The sequence below is a fragment of the Anopheles coustani genome, unplaced genomic scaffold, assembly GCF_943734705.1.
Source record: "Anopheles coustani unplaced genomic scaffold, idAnoCousDA_361_x.2 scaffold_105_ctg1, whole genome shotgun sequence".
In the NCBI taxonomy this organism is placed as follows: domain Eukaryota; kingdom Metazoa; phylum Arthropoda; class Insecta; order Diptera; family Culicidae; genus Anopheles; species Anopheles coustani.
The window spans coordinates 51,079-73,091 of NW_026525373.1; the positions used below are offsets into that span (position 1 = coordinate 51,079).

A 22,013-nucleotide genomic window follows, 5' to 3' on the forward strand; every position below is an offset into this window, starting at 1 on the left:
GTGAAGTACGCTGAAGAAAATGACGCAAATAACCTCTTGTGCCTTGTAACGAGCAGTCTGTGGCTAGGTCAGACTGCATTAGCTTAACCATGCTCGCATCGTAGTTTGCGCTTGCATTCTCGAGATGGGTATTCAGGCTGCACTGATCGATCTTACTTGTCCTGCGGCACCGATAGAACGTAGCCCAATTGCCCTCTGGCATACGATCCAGTTTAAAAGTGTTCTATGAAGCTACACGACGGAGTGATTTCGCTGCACTGTCATGGTACTCCTGCAGAGCATCAGCAATGACTGGACTGAAATATCCCACCTTCGTCGCGGTCTGCGAATAACATATTTCCACATCTCTCGATTCAGCCGTTTGCACTGTACCAAAAACAATATTGTGGTTTGAAGATAAACAGGGATGCGACTCTAATTTTCTCGATCAGAAGGCGGATTAAACAGCGAGTGGATCAGCAGTATGAAAGCCAACAACACGTTTACCCAGGGCCAATTAAAGTTGTGATGAGGCAGTTTATCGATTATGGTAAGTTTATTGATTTATTTGCGTTATCGCTTCAGCACTCGATCATTTTTATTTGGAAAGTGTTATTTGCAACCGTCCAGCAGGTTTCAACAACAAAGGCCGGAAGGTTTCTGCATTGCTCGTATTGACCGTGGTGGAGCGTTTGCTGCTTGTAGAGGCTATGATTTCGGAAACGAGACAGGACATACAAGCCAAAATAATGCTGGAAAGCCAGGGTAGGCCAATATTTCCAGTGACTGTATCGACGAGGGATGAACTTTATGCAATGATGATGCAGACGCTCTGTTCGCCGCAAGATGCAGCTGACCCTGTGATACAGGACGAGCAGCAAGCTAGGAAGCAGGTTTACTCCATGGTAGCTCGATACATGCAGTGTTTGCGATTTTGTTGCATTCGAGTTCGTCGGGGAAGATTATCCTGTTTGCAAGCAAGGTAAATGTAAACAGGTAATTTTTCGTATATTTGTACTTTTCTATATTTACCTTTTCGTCTCTTTTGTTTCATGACTACGAATTGCAACTAGACGGTTTTTGGAACACGTGAAGAAACTATTCCAGAAAAATTGCTGAGATTGTTAAAATAAATCCTTTGTTTGAATTCGAATTTATATTTTGTTTTGATTTGATGGCTTTGAGCTGTCAGTTCCGGAGTTGGGATAGAAGGGTTCAATTTATATTAGTAAGGATCGGATCAGTGCACCCACGGTGGGTTCATTTTTCACGCACACACTTGCAATTTTGGCTTAATAAGACTGCTATTAATCTTCTATGCAGCCCCTTTCTAAGCCTGGCGAAAATTATCTAAATCGTGTTTCCTGTCACTTGGGTAGGCCGTATTAGCTGATTGAAAGTTGGTAAGATTCTTGGTTTTTAAATGTTAGCGGTGAACGGTACATCATTGGTTTCAATTTTTGTCTTAAACTAAGCACAATGAAATCAAACTCGTTTTGTTTACATATTAATATTTTTTTGCAGCATTTTGCAACATGCTGCGGTGATAAAACAGAACGATTTTTAAAATGTCAAATTTTTGTGGTGTTTCGTACGTACATTATCAGTTACAATTCAAACAAAACTAAACTCAATGCAATAGAAAGCAGTTTGTTTACATGTTAACCTTTTCAGAAACGTATGTAATATACTGCGGCGATAAAATAGAATAATTTTAGGAACGTTGCCTACAAAATAACAAAGCAAAAATATCACACAGGGGAAACATAAGGAATAGAAAGAGTTCTTCACTGCTTTCATGAAGAAAAGCATATCATTTTCCATAGCCCTAATACTGCGCAAATGAATTGACATGAAAGATGAAAAGACATGCCCAAATATTTTCGGTTTTATAAAGTAATTTTCACACCCAGTTGGCGGTTTAACGTTACTTTTCGAATTGTTTCAAACGTCGTTTCAAGTTACCCCGCAGAAGATAGTTCGTGGTTGTGTTTTGGCCATTTTTTGTGTCAGAGGTTGTATAGAAACTTTTGTTTTGTTTTGTATGCGATTTTGTTTAATAGGTTTTGTATTTTGATTTTTTTTGGTTATGCTGTCTCAAACAGGCCGAAGAATGTATTTATCTTAACATAAATCTATGAATAGAGCACTGCACAGTAATCATCCCCGTGGCGCGTAAATTTATTTTGTTCAACTCCCAAATTCTTGAAAATTATCGTGAATCTTAATTTATTTTAGGAAAATGCACAACATACTCGAAACATTCTCATACCATCACATGATGTATACCATCACAAACGGTACTGAAACGTTCTGTTCTGGTCGGTAAGCTACACTAAAGCTAGCTCTAGCTTAAGCTAGCTCTCTTAAACTAAAAACGATAGAAAGATGTTTTTGCACAATCCGAGTTGCCTTGAAGCGATCTTTCGTTTGAAATGTCGTTTGTAAAAATTGTCCTTTAACCCTTTGGAAAATTGGCAAAAATGTGGAGTATCTCGTAATTTTGCAACTTTTGAACCGATTGACAGATTTTTGCAAACAACATTTCAAATAAAAGCGATCTTCTTTACAAATAACTTTGTAGAAGAAACCATCTGTCTATAACTTTTAGTTTATGCGAAACCGCAACGAAAAGTTGGAGCCAAACGCGTTAAGCAGGTGTATAAGTGCCTGGGTGCGCATGGCCGGGTGTCCAAGCGGGTCTACCGGTGATACGCATGCGCATGCCAGGACGGCTACACTATGGGGCAACTGTTGGAAAACTGCAGAAAAGAAATTGAATGTGTATTTTATTTGTTTTGAATACTGCTCGGCGATCGTAGGGGATACAAATTTTAGACCCATTTCTTTGTTTTGTCTTGTAGTATAAAACAACATATTTATTTTCAAATGAATACAAACTTTTAGTTCAAACTTTTATCCCGACGTGCAGTTCCACTGTGTTTGCACCTTTGGCGGTTTCCACCGTTTCTGTTCATCCGCCCGTTCAGAGACCGAATGTCTCAAAGCAGAGCGAAACGATTCGCTGTGAGAGCGGAGGCAGTGCTCGTGCACCACTGCAGCGTTGTTTGCTTACAACCGATGAGTGTGATTAGCGTGGAGTTCGGGTTGCGCGCCTCTGACTGTGACTCTCGGCGTGGGGCGAACGGCTTGCTTTCGCTCTTTTGGTGCACGTTTGCTCTCACAATGACGCGAAAAGCATTACACTCCCCATCTCGGTTGTGCGGGCGCGATGCGCTATCTTGCATCCTACCTGCGATTAACGATTATTTATATTAGACTAGGTTTTTTAGGCCAGGTACCTGGCCCGTCAGCAGTCCCTTGCTCACCAACCGCCCTTTGGTAGGTTCCATCCCATCCCCGTTACAATTTCTAGGTCTTACTACAGAAGGTAAATTGTGTTGACAATTGCCGAGCGGTAAGCGGGTTCAAATACAAATACAAATTGCGGGATCAAAAATTACGCAATAATCTGACCCGTTCTCTGTTCGACCACTTAACTGAAGTCCCCATCGATATAAATGAAAAGCACTGTTATATCGCAAAATGTTACCAAATACCAAACCAAGCGCGTCTATCGAACAGATCGGTTATTTGGAGGTTTTTCAAAGACAGGTACTTGAACCGAATTACAGCATATTGTACCAGTATCTGTGCTTCGCAGCACATGAAACCGGGTACTGCAACCTTTGCAAACGGTTAAATGCTGTCAGTTAGTCAGTCAACTGTCAAAATGTGCGTAAATGTGTTTTCAATCGTCGAGTGACAAATAGATTTGCAATGATTTGCGTACCAGGTATTGATTGCAAGCGCATGGTAAATAGTTGTTTGCGATGATGTTTAATGTTTGTTCAAAAGATTTCGGTGAACACATTACCTCTCTCTCCCATCTCTCAATCTTTCTTCTCCCCGTTGTACTCTTTCTGCTCGCACAACTGCAGTCTCGGATCGGTCCACCGTATGCTCTGCTGCGGATAGCGATCCCCACTGCTCACGTTCTTGTTTTGTTTTCTTGTAGTGGTAGATCCGTTAACACATGCATAGAGATGCGAGTTCGAATCAACTGGATGCGTTGTAAGCTAATCCTGTATGCGAGCGCAATTGTTCTCACTCCTTCTCACATAATCGCTAAGTCAGCTTAGACATACCGTCCTATGCCGCTCATTTTCTGTCTCTTTCTTTCTTTTCCCTATCTCTCTCTCATTCTCTCTCTCGCTCTCTAAATGTTGCTCTCTTTATCTTTTTCGCTTTTTCAACTTCGTTCTCTTTCTCTCTTTCTTATCTCATCTCTCTTCCTCTCTTTCTCTTTCTCTTTCTCTCTCTCTCTCTTTCTCTCTTTCGCTCTATCTCTATATCTCTCCCACTTCTCATCCCGCTCTTTATTTGTTTACCACTCTTTGTCCCCAACTTTCCCATCTCCCATGTCCCATCTCCCATGTCCCATCTTCCATCTCCCATCTTCCATCCCTCATCAACAATCTCTCTTCTCTCCATCGTACTCTTTCTTAATTTGCCTACCACATCTCCCATCGCATTCACACTGTCTCTTTCTCTTTCTCATTACCTCTCTCTTTCTATTTATCTCTCTCTCTCTCTGGCTATATCTATCCCTATCCCAATGACTCGCCTTGTCATACTTTCCATTGTTGTCTCTCTGTTCCCCACTATGTCTGCCTCTATCTTTACCGTATGTCTCTCTCTTTCTCTCTCATTTTCTCGTTAAACCTCTCCCTATTTCTTTCTCTCACTCTTACACACACTAACAGCACAAAATTTCAACAACAACGCACAGAAGGGTCGGTTTTGCTTAACAGGCCCATTTTTCTGATTTTGAATTAGTAGCGACATTGAATCAGGCATCGATCGAATAAGGGTTACTTTTCGCGCGCGTGTTTATTGGGCCATGGTCGACCTTCGGAAGGAAAATTATTAAATAGGATGATTGTTGCAAATCGTTTAAGAAAAAAGGTTAAATTCTGGTCGCTTGTGGATGCACCACAAATTTAGTAACTTTATTCACTCGATCGATTTACAACTTTTAATGAGCCCTGCCTCTACAATTATCCCGCTTTTATTCGCCAACCTTGGGTCGGCGTAATCGTTGGTCGGCGTAATCGGCCTAATTGGTGTAGTTTGCGCCGGCTTGTTGTCAAATGTCAACGGTGTCAACCCTACACCTAAGGATCTTGTTTCCATTCGTGACAAAGTGTCTTCAGAGAAGATAAGATGATGCAAGAAGGTGTTTTGAGGGTGCTTAAAGTGTCTTCAGAGAGGATGAGATGATGCAGGAGGGTGTTTTGAGGGTGCTTAAAGTGTCTTCAGAGAAGATGAGATGATGCAGGAAGGTGCTTTTAGGGTGCTTAAAGTGTCTTCAGAAAAGATGAGATGAAGCTGGAAGGTGTTTTGAGGGTGCTTAAAGTGTCAATAGAGAGGATGAGATGATGCAGGATGGTGTTTTAAGGGTGCTTAAAGTGTCTTTAGAGAGGATGAGATGATGCAGGAAGGTGTTTTGAGGGTGCTCAAAGTGTCTTCAGAGAGGATGAGATGATGCAGGAAGATGTTGGGACGGAGCTTTAAGTGTCATCAGAGAGGATGAGATGATGCAGGAAGGTTTTTTGAGGGTGCTTAAAGTGTCTTCAGAGAGGATGAGATGATGCAGCAAGGTGTTTTGAGGGTGCTTAAAGAGTCTTCAGAGATGATGAGATGACGCAGGAAGGTGTTTTGAGGGTTCTTAAAGTGTCTTTAGAGAGGATGAGAGGATGCAGGAAGGTGTTTTAAGGGTGCTTAAAGTGTCTTTAAAGGGGATGAGATGATGCAGGAAGGTGTTTTGAGGGTGCTTAAAGTGTCTTCAGAGAGGATGACATGATGAAGGAAAGTTTTTTGAGGGTGCTTAAAGTGTCCTTAGAGAAGATGAGATGATGCAGAAAGGTGTTTTGAGGGTGATTAAAGTGTCTTCAGAGAGGATGAGACGATGCAATAAGGTGTTTTGAGGGTGCTTAAAGTGTCTTCAGAGAGGATGAGATGATGCAGTAAGGTGTTTTGAGGGTGCTTAAAGTGTCTGCATAGAGGATGAGATGATGCAGGAAGGTGTTTTGAGGGTGCCTAAAGTGTCTTCAGAGTTGATGAGATAATGCTGGAATGTGCTTTGAGGGTGCTTAAAGTGTCTGTAAAGGGGATGAGATGATGCAGAAAGGTGTTTTGAGGGTGCTTAAAGTGTCTTAAGAGATGATGAGATAAGGCGGGAATGTGCTTTGAGGGTGCTTAAAGTGTCTTCAGGGAGGATAAGATGATGCGGGAAGGTGTTTTGAGGGTGCTTAAATTGTCTTCAGAGGGAATGATTTGATGCAGGAAGTTGTTTTGAGGGTGCTTAAAGTGTCTTCAGAGAAGATGAAAGGATGCAGGAAGGTGTTTTGAGGGTGCTTAAAGTTTCTTCAGAGGGAATGAGATGATGCAGGAAGGTGTTTTAAAGGTGCTTAAATTATCTTCAGAGAAGATGAGATGATGCAGGAAGGTGTTTGGAGGGTGCTTAAAGTGTCTTCAGATAGGATGAGATGATGCAGAAAGGTGTTAAGAGGGTGCATAAAGTGTCTTCTGAGTGAATGAGATGATGCAGGAAGGTGTTTTGAGTATGCTTAAAGTTTCTTTAGAGTAGATGAGATGATGCAGGAAGTTGTTTGAAGGGTATGAGGTTTCAGAGAGAATGCGATGATGCTGGAAGGTGTATTGAGGATGCTTTAATTATTTTCAGAGAGGATGAGATGATGCAGGAAGGTGTTTTGAGGGTGCTTAAAGAGTCTTTTGAGGGAATAAGATGATGCAGGAAGGTGTTTTGAGTGTTCTTAAAGTGTCTTTAGAGAAGATGAGTTGAAGCAAAATGAGTTTTAGAAGATGCTTATAATGTCTTTAGAGAGAATAAGACGATGCAAAATGGTGTTTTGAAGGTGCTTAAAGTGTCTTAGAGAGAATGAGACGATGCAAAATGAGGTTAAGAAGGTGCTTAAAGTGTCTTTAGAGAGAATGAGACGATGCAAAATGAGATTTAGAAGGTGCTTAAAGTGTCTTTAGAGAGAATGAGACGATGCAAAATGAGGTTTAGAAGGTGCTTAAAGTGTCTTTAGAGAGAATGAGACGATGCAAAATGAGGTTTAGAAGGTGCTTAAAGTGTCTTTAGCGAGAATGAGACGATGCAAAATGTGGTTTAGAAGGTGCTTAATGTGTCTTTAGAGAGAATGAGACGATGCGAAATGGTGTTTTGAAGGTGCTTAAAGTGTCTTTAGAGAGAATGAGACGATGCAAAATGAGGTTTAGACGGTGCTCAAAGTGTTTTTAGACAGAATGAGACGATGCAAAATGAGGTTTAGAAGGTGCCTGAAGTTACTTTAGAGAGAATGAGACGATGCAAAATGAGGTTTAGAAGGTGCTTAAAGTGTCTTTAGAGAGAATGAGACGATGCAAAATGAGGTTTAGAAGGTGCTTAAAGTGTCTTTAGAGAGAATGAGACGATGCAAAATGAGGTTTAGAAGGTGCTTAAAGTGTCTTTATGGAGAATGAGACGATGCAAAATGAGGTTAAGAAGGTGCTTAAAGTGTCTTTAGAGAGAATGAGACGATGCAAAATGAGGTTTAGAAGGTGCTTAAAGTGTCTTTAGAGAGAATGAGACGATGCAAAATGAGGTTTAGAAGGTGCTTAAAGTGTCTTTAGAGAGAATGAGACGATGCAAAATGAGGTTTAGAAGGTGCTTAAAGTGTCTTTAGAGAGAATGAGACGATGCAAAATGAGGTTTAGAAGGTGCTTAAAGTGTCTTTAGCGAGAATGAGACGATGCAAAATGTGGTTTAGAAGGTGCTTAATGTGTCTTTAGAGAGAATGAGACGATGCGAAATGGTGTTTTGAAGGTGCTTAAAGTGTCTTTAGAGAGAATGAGACGATGCAAAATGAGGTTTAGAAGGTGCCTGAAGTTACTTTAGAGAGAATGAGACGATGCAAAATGAGGTTTAGAAGGTGCTTAAAGTGTCTTAGAGAGAATGAGACGATGCAAAATGAGGTTTAGAAGGTGCTTAAAGTGTCTTTAGAGAGAATGAGACGATGCAAAATGAGGTTTAGAAGGTGCTTAAAGTGTCTTTAGAGAGAATGAGACGATGCAAAATGAGGTTTAGAAGGTGCTTAAAGTGTCTTTAGAGAGAATGAGACGATGCAAAATGAGGTTTAGAAGGTGCTTAAAGTGTCTTTATGGAGAATGAGACGATGCAAAATGAGGTTAAGAAGGTGCTTAAAGTGTCTTAGAGAGAATGAGACGATGCAAAATGAGGTTTAGAAGGTGCTTAAAGTGTCTTTAGAGAGAATGAGACGATGCGAAATGGTGTTTTGAAGGTGCTTAAAGTGTCTTTAGAGAGAATGAGACGATGCAAAATGAGGTTTAGACGGTGCTCAAAGTGTTTTTAGACAGAATGAGACGATGCAAAATGAGGTTTAGAAGGTGCCTGAAGTGACTTTAGAGAGAATGAGACGATGCAAAATGAGGTTTAGAAGGTGCTTAAAGTGTCTTTAGAGAGAATGAGACGATGCAAAATGAGGTTTAGAAGGTACTTAAAGTGTCTTTAGAGAGAATGAGACGATGCAAAATGAGGTTTAGAAGGTGCTTAAAGTGTCTTTAGAGAGAATGAGACGATGCAAAATGAGGTTTAGAAGGTGCTTAAAGTGTCTTTAAAGAGAATAAGACGATGCAAAATGAGGTTTAGAAGGTGCTTAAAATGTCTTTAAAGAGAATGAGACGATGCAAAATGAGGTTTAGAAGGTGCTTAAAGTGACTTTAAAGAGAATGAGACGATGCAAAATGAGGTTTAGAAGGTGCTTAAAGTGTCTTTAGAGAGAATTAGACGATGCAAAATTAGGTTTAGAAGGTGCTTAAAGTGTCTTTAGAGAGAATAAGACGAAGCAAAATGAGGTTTAGAAGGTGCTTAAAGTGTCTTTAGAGAGAATGAGACGATGCAAAATGATGATGAGTCCCACCTCTTACCCCAACACAGGTTTGAGAATGGCGGAGTTATCATAAGATATTTGTAAGCAATATCCAAGGCAAATCACGAAGTGGTGGGATCAAAGTGACCCTTCACGAAAAAGACCAGTCAGCTCGTTTTTCCTTGCGTACAGCGGTTAGCACAACTTCCATAAGACATTAGTCGTGGAACCGCTCTCCGGAGTGCACGGCCAAAAAATGGTCTCTCCTATTCGTGTAGCCGGTATCTCCCTTATCCAACATATGGAGGGGAGTTACCACTTTCCAGGATTGGCAAATTAAGCAAACCTTATCCGTGAAACAGTTGGTCACGTCGAAAATATCATCAATGGATGAATTCGAGGCGCCTGCCACGTGATTGCACAAGAGCGACTGATGCAGTTCCTACAGAAAGATCAACTTCAAATTTCCACTTTTACGCGCGCGTGTCTCAAAGATATGTTGTTCCATTTTTTTTTATTTACATTTAAATTTGCAAAACAAAAATCTCATCATCATCATCTGTGAGATCGTGATGACAAGTGCGATGCTTACAAACATTAAATTTTCACAATAGACAACTACGAGACATTGCACATTCTACTGGGTGCTACTTAACACCTCTTTTTCAACTTTTATTTCCACCAAATTTGAAGCCGGTTTGCAAGTAGATGCAGTATTTACTGATTTTAAAGCAGCATTTGACCGCATCCCTCATGCGCGTCTCCTTGATAAGCTGTCCAAGATGGGATTCGGCATATCCATGGTTGGATGGCTGGAGTCTTTTATATGCAATCGTTCATTTCGCGTCAAACTTGGATCTCATCTCTCTCAACCTTTTTCCCCTGGAGCTGGGGTCCCTCAAGGAAGTGTATTAAGCCCTTTACTTTTCGTTTTATATATTAACGATATCAGTGCTGTCCTTCCCCCCGACTATTTCTTGTGTTACGCAGATGACATCAAGATTTTTATGCCAATATCATCTCCCAGCGACTGCATGAGTTTGCAAAGGCATCTCAATCTTTTCAATGTATGGTGTACAGAGAACAATCTGAGCCTCTGTCCAGAAAAATGTAATGTCATATCCTTCTGCCACTCTCGGTCCCCGATCCTTCATACTTACTACCTAGACAACACTCATTTCAGCCGGGTTAGTACGATTAAAGACTTGGGTGTGTTACTCGATAGTAGATTAACCTTTTCGGCACACATCGACGCCGTCATCACTTCGGCCCGTAGAGTTTTGGGCCTAATTAAACGTATGGCAAGTGATATCTCCGACCCACTTTGTCTCAAAACTTTATTCTGTTCGCTGGTGCGCTCAATTTTAGAATACTGTGCTGTTCTATGGGCCCCTACTACAAGATCTGGTATCGACAGGTTAGAGGCGATCCAACGATCGTTTACTCGATTCGTATTTCGTAGGGCGGGGAACACCTCCCCTTTGCCACCCTACGAATCTAGATGTCAAATGCTGGGTTTAACAACATTGGAAGCGCGACGCACCTTAGCGCAAATTATGTTCATTGCCTCAACCCTCTCCAACGCGTTTGATGCCCCTCATATCCTTTCTGCTGTGGGTCTCGCTGTCCCTTCCCGCGGTCTACGCCCTCGTCAACCTTTATCCATTCCTACACGCCGTACTCCAGCCGGTTTTAACGATCCTCTTCTGCGCGCTCTGCGTCTTTTTAATACTCATAGCCATCTGTTTGACTACCATATCCCACTATCCTCCTTCAGAGCCTGCCTCCTAGAATCTCTTATATCCTAACCCACCCTATACTCCTATTTGTAACCCTCTCCCCTGCGGAGTTCTAGCATAAGTAAGTTGTTAAGTCTGCTGGCGGACAACTTGAATACTGAAATAAACAAACAAACAAACAAACAAACAAACAACCTGCTTAACGTACACGGCACACAAGCGCTTGAACTCGCGAACGTTTGCAGCCTCGGCAATCTCTCTAGGCATGCTGTTATACCATTGTATACCTTTACAAAACAAAGAATTTCTGGGAAATACTGTTGAAAAGTTCGACGTTCTAGGATCATGAGCCCTTCGAGTGTTGTACCGGTGAACGTCAGAACCCCTAACTACTCTTTCTCCAAGGTACCCCGGTAACAAGCCCCTCAGGAGTTTGAATATTAGTATCATAGTCTGATACACTATCCGCTGCTCTACCGACATCCATTGCAGGACATCCAGCATAACAGCAGACGGCGTGTACCGACTACAACACAACACTAACCTCATTACCCTATTTTGCACTTTTTGCAACCTTTTGAGCTGTGTCCGATTACCGAGGAACAATATTGATGGACAAATATCAAAATGTGGTGAGATAATGGATTTGTAGAGGTGAACTTTCCCAAAAAAATTTAGGTTGTTCCCCAGTCTACTTATCACCCCACACTTCTTTGCCACCTTAGCGATGACCCCATCAATATGTGCACTGAATGTAAGTCCGTCGTCAAGAATGACTCCCAAATATTTCACCTGGGAGACTCGGTCAATTGGTTCCGTGTTGATGGCAATGGAAAGCTGGCCGATCCACTCCCTCCTCGACATCACCATGTAGTGTGTTTTACTAATGTTTAATGCGAGTTTCTTGTATTTCAACCAGCCATCCAGAGCCACCAAGTCTGCATTTAAAAGGGACTCTGCCTGTTTCACGTCCTTTCGCGATATAAATATTACTGTGTCATCAGCAAAAAGATTTATCTCGCAGGAACGTAAGACCTGCTTCATGTCATTTATATACATGATAAACAAAATTGGTCCAAGAACACTTCCTTGTGGAACCCCAAGGGTGTTTTCAATCGGATCTGAAACAGATTTTTTGAAAATTGTCCTCTGGGTTCTACCTGTCAGATAATCGCTGAACCAACTGAGTTCCTTCCCCTCAATACCGAATCGTCGAAGTGTTGTGAGCAACAAGGGTCTCGATATTGTTTCAAATGCCCGCTTTAGATCCAAGAAAACTGCAAGCACCGGCTGTCCACTGTCCATCAACCCCTTCCACTTCGCAAGCACCAGGTTCAGTGCAGTTTCACAGGAATGTCCTTCCCGATATCCCGACTGCTCCCGGGCCAGCAGGCCGGTCTGGTCCAGGTATTGCACCAATTGGTCTTTGATAACAACCTCCAGGACCTTTTCGACAGTGTGAAGCATGTTGATGGGGCGGAACTCTTCCGCTTTGATAGCTCCAGTCAGCTTTGGAATAGGTACAACCAATGACTCCTTCCATGTCTCCGGAAAAACACCCCTCTCCATCGATTGGTTAATCAAATCCTGGAGCGTCTCCCCCGCTACATGAAAGCAATCCTGCAAAGTTTTTGCATTTACATTCCCTATTCCTGCCGTTTTGGTCAGGTAAAAACATATCTGCCTAACCTTGCTCATGTCAATTGGTTGAAAAGAAAATCTATGCCTGGGAGCATCACCTTGTCTCAGCTCGACTGGTTCGTCTACCGTCGGAATGTTGCTGTTAACAAGTGTGACGCTATTCACAAAAAAGTTGTTGAACCCTGCTGCGATCACCGCCTCATCGGACTCGAAATTATCGAATTTCACACATGAAGCTGTATTCTCGTCGGGTTTCAACATGCTTTTAAGAAGTTTCCAAAGTTCCCTACTATTACCCTGATGCTTGCTAATTTCCCTATTGAAGTATTCCTCACGAGTAGTTTTTAAAGACCTACTGTACTCGTTTCTTAGCTTAGTGTACTCACACCAATGTGAAGCCAGATTAGTCCGAACAAATTTTTTGTACACTTTGTCTCTTTTCCGCTTTAGACGTTCCAGAGCCAACGTATACCATCTGCCAGAGTATCTAGTCTCCACGGTCCTTTCATAAACTAAACTATTCATAGCACTCTCTAGTGTATCCTTCAATAGATCTGCAGCTTCATGGAAATTTGTAGTTTCCCTCTGTAGACCCAAAGTGACTGCCTGACAAAGACCCTCTTTAGAGTACCTATTCCAGCATTTAACTTGTTTTTGAACTGTCCTGAAACGTTCATCATTCAAGTTTAAAAGCAAAGTTTCATGATCAGATATTTTTGCACAAGCATCTGTTACCACGCTAATTGAGTCTGTGTTGCAGTACACATGGTCAATCAATGTCCTGCTATTCTTCGTAATACGGGTAGCTGCACTAACCTTCTGCTTCAGGCACACCGAGTCCATAAGTTTCTTCAATTTTTCGGACCTCACATCATTGAACCAATCAATGTTGAAGTCCCCAACCAAGACATTACGCATGCCAAAATCTAGAAATCTGTCTAACCAGTCCTCCAGAATTTCGACAAATCGTGAGTCACTTGAACTAGGTGAGTGATACAGAACGCCATAGTTTGCAGCCGCCATGCCTCGAGTCACAGTAAACCCCAAAAACCAGTTGCCTTCCAGCGACTCGTTTAGAATCACCTTCAAGGCAACCGAGTTCCCAGCATAAACTGCAACCCCCGCTGTGTGTCGTGAGTGGGACAAACAGGACACGGCCCTGTACCCCGGTATACTAAACTGATCAAATGCTTCGCACTCCGTTATATGCGTCTCAGATAGAAGGACCAACGCGGGTTGCATCCTTTCTACCGAGTCGCGTAACAGAACATAGCTTGACGATAGGCCAGCGACATTGCAATACATGATTTCATATCGCTGTCCTATCCCCAGCAATCTCTGCTATTGGGAATGCTTAGCAATCTTTGATACCTGTTTTTTGTATATGGGGCACTCGCTACTAAAAGCAGCATGTTCCGTGCTCCCCCTTGAACCCGCCAACACGCAGTTCACACATTTTAAGGCCGCCGACTTACATTCCGACGTCCTGTGTGCACCACTGCACCTAGAGCAGGCTTCCTCCTTATTGCACTCGGTGCTCTTGTGCCCAAACTGCCCGCACCGGAAACATCGCAATACATGAACAGAAGTGCTTATCGCACAACTGTCAAAACCTATTTTGACCTTTTTGAGGTCCTCTAGACATTGTGCCGATTCCTTGTCTACATCGATCACGACATTGTACTTCTGGTACTTGTAGAACCTACTTTCGTACATTCCAACAAGCTCCAGTGTCGCGAACGGGATCCCTGCATTCTGTTCCTTCAGAAGTGCAATCACATCCTCACCAGAATACTTCTCCGTCATTCCCATTATCCTTTCTCTGGACAACGGTAAACGAACGGAATAAGCATCCCCGAGTTTGGACTGCACCTCCTTGCTAACTTCATCTAACGCGGATGCAGGACACTGTACAAAAACCTGACCTTTTCTACCATTACGGAAGTCCGAAACCTGCTGCTTCCTCTGATCCAAACGGGCGCGTAGATCAACTTTTGTCTTGTCGCAAGATTGATCCACCTTCGGTACAATTACTAAAGACTTGGAGAGTTTTTGCTCTGCCACTTTAGCCACGTCTTTTTTACCTATTTTGGGCCCAGAGCCAGCCTCCTTCACAACACTCTTGGTTGCTGTGGGCTTGGTATTAGCTCTTCCCACGTCAAAATTACTAATAATTGTTTGAACCTTATTTTTCAAACTATTATCTGCCCCACTTTTTTTGGCCACTACTGTAGCAAAGCTCTCACTCCCCTTCTCCTTAGCACTCACCGGCGAAGGCTTCTCAATGATAACCTTCGGTACAGGAGGGGCTCTCAATGTAGTGGTGGTGGCATCGCGCAAAGTTGATGTAACTTGGCGCTTCACCGCCTCACACACTTCTTTTTTCATTCCTTCCAGTCCCTTCTTAAAAGCACTCTCAATCAGTGCACACAATTTAAAATCTGCTGCTTGTAGGGCTTGGGATTGCTCTCCGCTTGACGGTCGGCTTTCTCCCACCACTACATCCTGCATGCCCGGTTTCTTATTGCAAGCGATACAAGTATCGCACTTAAACATAACATTTTTCGACTTTTTAATCGCCTTTGCAACCGATTTAGTCAGATCGGCGCACAGGTGGTGAAAATGACCGCCGCAATCATTGCAGACGATCGGGTCATCGCTAGTTGAAAATGAGGTTTAGAAGGTGCTTAAAGTGTCTTTAAAGAGGATGAGACGATGAAAAATGAGGTTTAGAAGGTGCTTAAAGTGTCTTTAGAGAGAATGAGACGATGCAAAATCAGGTTTAGAAGGTGCTTAAACTGTCTTTAGAGAGAATGAGACGATGCAAAATGAGGTTTAGAAGGTGCTTATAGTGTCTTTAGAGAGAATAAGACGATGCAAAATTAGGTTTAGAAGGTGCTTAAAGTGTCTTTAGAGAGAATGAGACGATTCAAAATGAGGTTAAGAAGGTGCTTAAAGTGTCTTTAGAGAGAATGAGACGATGCAAAATGAGGTTTAGAAGGTGCTTAAAGTGTCTTTAGAGAGAATGAGACGATGCAAAATGAGGTTTAGAAGGTGCTTAAAGTGTCTTTAGAGAGAATGAGACGAAGCAAAATGAGGTTTAGAAGGTGCTTAAAGTGTCTTTAGAGAGAGTGAGACGATGCAAAATGTTGTTTTGAAGGCGCTTAAAGTGTCTTTAGAGAGAATGAGACGATGCAAAATGAGGTTTAGAAGGTGCTTAAAATGTCTTTAAATATTAGACGATGTAAAATGAGATTAAGAAGGTGCTTAAAGTGTCTTTAAAGAGAATAAGACGATGCAAAATGAGGTTTAGAAGGTGCTTAAAGTGTTTTTAGAGAGAATAGGACGATGCAAAATGAGGTTTAGAAGGTGCTTAAAGTGACTTTAAGGAGAATGAGACGATGCAAAATGAGGTTTAGAAGGTACTTAAAGTGTCTCTAAAGAGAATGAGACGATGCAAAATGGTGTTTAGAAGGAGCTTAAAGTGTCTTTAAAGAGAATGAGACGATGCAAAATGAGGTTTAGAAGGTGCTTAAAGTGACTTTAGAGAGAATAGGACGATGCAAAATGAGGTTTAGAAGGTGCTTAAAGTGACTTTAAGGAGAATGAGACGATGCAAAATGAGGTTTAGAAGGTGCTTAAAGTGACTTTAGAGAGAATGAGACGATGCAAAATGAGGTTTAGAAGGTACTTAAAGTGACTTTAGAGAGAATGAGACGATGCAAAATGGTATTTAGAAGGTGCTTAAAGTGTCTTTAAAGAGAATGAGACGATGCAAAATGAGGTTTAGAAGGTGCTTAAAGTTTCTTTAAAGAGAATGAGACGATGGAAAATGAGGTTTAGAAGGTGCTTAAAGTGACTTTAAAGAGAATTAGACGATGCAAAATAATGTTTAGAAGGTGCTTAAACTGACTTTAGAGAAAATAAGACTATGCATAATGAGGTTTAGAAGGTGCTTAAAGAGACTTTTAAGGGAATGAGACGATGCAAAATGGTGTTTAGAAGGTGCTTAAAGTGACTTTAAAGAGAATGAGACGATGCAAAATGGTGTTTAGAAGGTGCTTAAAGTGTCTTTAACGAGAATGAGACGATGAAAAATGAGGTTTAGAAGGTGCTTAAAGAGACTTTAGAGAGAATGAGACGATGCAAAATGAGGTTTAGAAGGTGCTTAAAGTGACTTTAGAGAGAATCAGACGATGCAAAATGAGGTTTAGAAGGTGCTTAAAGTGACTTTAAAGAGAATAAGACGATGCAAAATGAGGTTTAGAAGGTGCTTAAAGTGTCTTCGAAGAGAATAAGACGATGTAAAATGAGGTTTAGAAGGTGCTTTAAGTGACTTTAGAGAGAATGAGACGATGCAAAATGAGGTTTAGAAGGTGCCTAAAATGACTTTAGAGAGAATTAGACGATGCAAAATGAGGTTTAGAAGGTGCTTAAAGGGACTTTAGAGAGAATGAGACGATGCAAAATGAGGTTTAGAAGGTGCTTAAAGTGTGTTTAAAGAGAATGAGATGATGCAAAATGAGGTTTAGAAGGTGCTAAAATGTCTTTAAAGAGAATAAAACGATGCAAAATGGTGTTTAGAAGGTGCTTAAAGTGTCTTTAAAGAGAATGAGACGATGCAAAATGAGGTTTAGAAGGTGCTTAAAGTGACTTTAGAGAGAATGAGACGATGTAAAATGAGGTTTAGAAGGTGCTCAAAGTGTCTTTAAAGAGAATGAGACGATGCACAATGGTGTTTAGAAGGTGCTTATAGTGTCTTTAAAGAGAATGAGACGACGCAAAATGAGGTTTAGAAGGTGCTTAAAGTGTCTTTAAAGAGAATAAGACGATGCAAAATGAGGTTTAGAAGGTGCTCAAAGTGTCTTTAAAGAGAATGAGACGATGCAAAATGAGGTTTAGAAGGTGCTTAAGGTGTCTTTAAAGAGAATGAGACGATACAAAATGAGGTTTAGAAGGTGCTTAAAGTGTCTTTAAAGAGAATAAGACGATGCCAAATGAGGTTTAGAAGGAGCTTAAAGTGACTTTAAAGAGAATGAGACGATGCAAAATGGTGTTTAGAAGGTGCTTAAAGTGACTTTAGAGTGAATGAGACGATGCAAAATGGTGTTTAGAAGGTGCTTAAAGTGACTTTCGAGAGAATGAGACGATGCAAAATGAGGTTTAGAAGTTGCTTTAAGTGACATTAGAGAGAATGAGACGATGCAAAATGAGGTTTAGAAGGTGCTCAAAGTGACTTTAGAGAGAATGAGACGATGCAAAATGAGGTTTGGAAGGTGCTTAAAGTGACTTTAGAGAGAATCAGACGATGCAAAATGAGGTTTAGAAGGTGCTTAAAGTGTCTTTAAAGAGAATAAGACGATGCAAAATGAGGTTTAGAAGGTGCTTAAAGTGACTTTCGAGAGAATGAGACGATGCAAAATGAGGTTTAGAAGGTGCTTTAAGTGACTTTAGAGAGAATCAGACGATGTAAAATGAGGTTTAGAAGGTGCTTAAAGTGTCTTTAAAGAGAATGAGACGATGCAAAATGAGGTTTAGAAGGTGCTTAAAGTGACTTTAACGAGAATGAGACGATGCAAAATCAGGTTTAGAAGGTGCTTAAAGTGTCTTTAGAGAGAATGAGACGATGCAAAATGGTGTATAGAAGGTGCTTATAGTATCTTTCAAGAGAATCAGACGATGCAAAATGAGGTTTAGAAGGTGCTTAAAGTGACTTTAGAGAGAATGAGACGATGCAAAATGAGGTTTAGAAGGTGCTTAAAGTGTCTTTAAGGAGAATGAGACGATGCAAAATGAGGTATAGAAGGTGCTTAAAGTGTCTTTAGAGAGAATGAGACGATGCAAAATGAGGTTTAGAAGGTGCTTAAAGTGTCTTTAAAGAGAATGAGACGATGCAAAATGAGGTTTAGAAGGTACTTAAAGTGTCTTTAAAGAGAATGAGACGATGCAAAATGAGGTTTAGAAGGTGCTTAAAGTGACTTTAAAGAGAATGAGACGATGCAAAATGAGGTTTAGAAGGTGCTTAAAGTGTCTTTGGAGAGAATGAGACGATGCAAAATGGTGTATAGAAGGTGTTTATAGTGTCTTTGAAGAGAATGAGACGATGCAAAATGAGGTTTAGAAGGTACTTAAAGTGACTTTAGAGAGAATGAGACGATGCAAAATGGTGTTCAGAAGGTGCTTAAAGTGTCTTTAAGGAGAATGAGTCGATGCAAAATGAGGTATAGAAGATGGTTAAAGTGACTTTAGAGAGAATGAGACGATGCAAAATGAGGTTTAGAAGGTGCTTAAAGTGTCTTTAAAGAGAATGAGACGATGCAAAATGAGGTTTAGAAGGTGCTTAAAGTGACTTTAAAGAGAATGAGACGATGCAAAATGAGGTTTAGAAGGGGCTTAAAGTGTCTTTAAAGAGAATGAGACGATGCAAAATGAGGTTTACAAGGTGCTTAAAGTGTCTTTAAAGAGAATGAGACGATGCAAAATGAGGTTTAGAAGGTGCTTAAAGTGACTTTAGAGAGAATGAGACGATGCAAAATGAGGTTTAGAAGGTGCTTAAAGTGTCTTTAAGGAGAATGAGACGATGCAAAATGGTATTTAGAAGGTGCTTAAAGTGACTTTAGAGAGAATGAGACGATGCAAAATGAGGTTTAGAAGGTGCTTAAAGTGACTTTAGAGTGAATGAGACGATGCAAAATGAGGTTTAGAAGGTGCTTAAAAAGACTTTAAAGCTAATAAGACGATGCAAACTGAGGTTTAGAAGGTGCTTAAAGTGTCTTTAAAGAGAATGAGACGTTGCAAAATGAGGTATAGAAGGTGCTTAAAGTGTCTTTAGAGAGAATGAGACGATGCAAAATGAGGTTTAGAATGTGCTTAAAGTGTCTTTAAGGAGAATGAGACGATGCAAAATGAGGTTTAGAAGGTGCTTAAAGTGACTTTAGAGAGAATAAGACGATGCAAAATGAGGTTTAGAAGGTGCTTAAAGTGTCTTTAAAGAGAATGAGACGATGCAAAATGAGGTTTAGAAGGTACTTAAAGTGTCTTTAAAGAGAATGAGACGATGCAAAATGAGGTTTAGAAGGTGCTTAAAGTGACTTTAAAGAGAATGAGACGATGCAAAATGAGGTTTAGAAGGTGCTTAAAGTGTCTTTAGAGAGAATGAGACGATGCAAAATGAGGTTTAGAAGGTACTTAAAGTGTCTTTAAAGAGAATAAGACGATGCAAAATGAGGTTTAGAAGGTGCTTAAAGTGACTTTAAAGAGAATGAGACGATGCAAAATGAGGTTTAGAAGGTGCTTAAAGTGTCTTTAGAGAGAATGAGACGATGCAAAATGGTGTATAGAAGGTGTTTATAGTGTCTTTGAAGAGAATGAGACGATGCAAAATGAGGTTTAGAAGGTACTTAAAGTGTCTTTAAAGAGAATGAGACGATGCAAAATGAGGTTTAGAAGGTACTTAAAGTGTCTTTAAAGAGAATGAGACGATGCAAAATGAGGTTTAGAAGGTGCTTAAAGTGACTTTAAAGAGAATGAGACGATGCAAAATGAGGTTTAGAAGGGGCTTAAAGTGTCTTTAAAGAGAATGAGACGATGCAAAATGAGGTTTAGAATGTGCTTAAAGTGTCTTTAAGGAGAATGAGACGATGCAAAATGAGGTTTAGAAGGTGCTTAAAGTGACTTTAGAGAGAATAAGACGATGCAAAATGAGGTTTAGAAGGTGCTTAAAGTGTCTTTAAAGAGAATGAGACGATGCAAAATGAGGTTTAGAAGGTGCTTAAAGTGTCTTTAAGGAGAATGAGACGATGCAAAATGAGGTATAGAAGGTGCTTAAAGTGTCTTTAGAGAGAATGAGACGATGCAAAATGAGGTTTAGAAGGTGCTTAAAGTGTCTTTAAAGAGAATGAGACGATGCAAAATGAGGTTTAGAAGGTACTTAAAGTGTCTTTAAAGAGAATGAGACGATGCAAAATGAGGTTTAGAAGGTGCTTAAAGTGTCTTTAAAGAGAATGAGACGATGCAAAATGAGGTTTAGAAGGTGCTTAAAGTGTCTTTAGAGAGAATGAGACGATGCAAAATGGTGTATAGAAGGTGTTTATAGTGTCTTTGAAGAGAATGAGACGATGCAAAATGAGGTTTAGAAGGTACTTAAAGTGACTTTAGAGAGAATGAGACGATGCAAAATGGTGTTCAGAAGGTGCTTAAAGTGTCTTTAAGGAGAATGAGTCGATGCAAAATGAGGTATAGAAGATGGTTAAAGTGACTTTAGAGAGAATGAGACGATGCAAAATGAGGTTTAGAAGGTGCTTAAAGTGTCTTTAAAGAGAATGAGACGATGCAAAATGAGGTTTAGAAGGTGCTTAAAGTGACTTTAAAGAGAATGAGACGATGCAAAATGAGGTTTAGAAGGGGCTTAAAGTGTCTTTAAAGAGAATGAGACGATGCAAAATGAGGTTTACAAGGTGCTTAAAGTGTCTTTAAAGAGAATGAGACGATGCAAAATGAGGTTTAGAAGGTGCTTAAAGTGACTTTAGAGAGAATGAGACGATGCAAAATGAGGTTTAGAAGGTGCTTAAAGTGTCTTTAAGGAGAATGAGACGATGCAAAATGGTATTTAGAAGGTGCTTAAAGTGACTTTAGAGTGAATGAGACGATGCAAAATGGTGTTTAGAAGGTGCTTAAAGTGACTTTAGAGTGAATGAGACGATGCAAAATGAGGTTTAGAAGGTGCTTAAAAAGACTTTAAAGCTAATAAGACGATGCAAACTGAGGTTTAGAAGGTGCTTAAAGTGTCTTTAAAGAGAATGAGACGTTGCAAAATGAGGTATAGAAGGTGCTTAAAGTGTCTTTAGAGAGAATGAGACGATGCAAAATGAGGTTTAGAATGTGCTTAAAGTGTCTTTAAGGAGAATGAGACGATGCAAAATGAGGTTTAGAAGGTGCTTAAAGTGACTTTAGAGAGAATAAGACGATGCAAAATGAGGTTTAGAAGGTGCTTAAAGTGTCTTTAAAGAGAATGAGACGATGCAAAATGAGGTTTAGAAGGTACTTAAAGTGTCTTTAAAGAGAATGAGACGATGCAAAATGAGGTTTAGAAGGTGCTTAAAGTGACTTTAAAGAGAATGAGACGATGCAAAATGAGGTTTAGAAGGTGCTTAAAGTGTCTTTAAAGAGAATGAGACGATGCAAAATGAGGTTTAGAAGGTGCTTAAAGTGTCTTAAAAGAGAATGAGACGATGCAAAATGAGGTTTAGAAGGTGCTTAAAGTGACTTTAGAGAGAATGAGACGATGCAAAATGGTGTTCAGAAGGTGCTTAAAGTGTCTTTAAGGAGAATGAGACGATGCAAAATGAGGTTTAGAAGATGGTTAAAGTGACTTTAGAGAGAATAAGACGATGCAAAATGAAGTTTAGAAGGTGCTTAAAGTGTCTTTAAAGAGAATGAGACGATGCAAAATGAGGTTTAGAAGGTGCTTAAAGTGACTTTAAAGAGAATGAGACGATGCAAAATGAGGTTTAGAAGGTGCTTAAAGTGTCTTTAAAGAGAATGAGACGATGCAAAATGGTGTTTACAAGGTGCTTAAAGTGTCTTTAAAGAGAATGAGACGATGCAAAATGAGGTTTAGAAGGTGCTTAAAGTGACTTTAGAGAGAATGAGACGATGCAAAATGAGGTTTAGAAGGTGCTTAAAGTGTCTTTAAGGA

The 22,013-nt window shown here is 40.5% G+C and overlaps 1 protein-coding gene across 1 annotated transcript; it reads left to right on the forward strand.

Annotated features, from left to right (window-relative positions):
- The first annotated feature begins 226 nt into the window (after positions 1-226).
- LOC131271173 (uncharacterized) lies at positions 227-1,130 on the forward strand. The gene is made up of 3 exons (XM_058272562.1): positions 227-529; positions 610-961; positions 1,053-1,130. The coding sequence occupies exons 1-3, from the start codon at positions 508-510 to the stop codon at positions 1,096-1,098; spliced, it is 420 nt and encodes a 139-aa protein (XP_058128545.1). The 5' UTR covers positions 227-507; the 3' UTR covers positions 1,099-1,130.
- Positions 1,131-22,013: the final 20,883 nt, after the last annotated feature.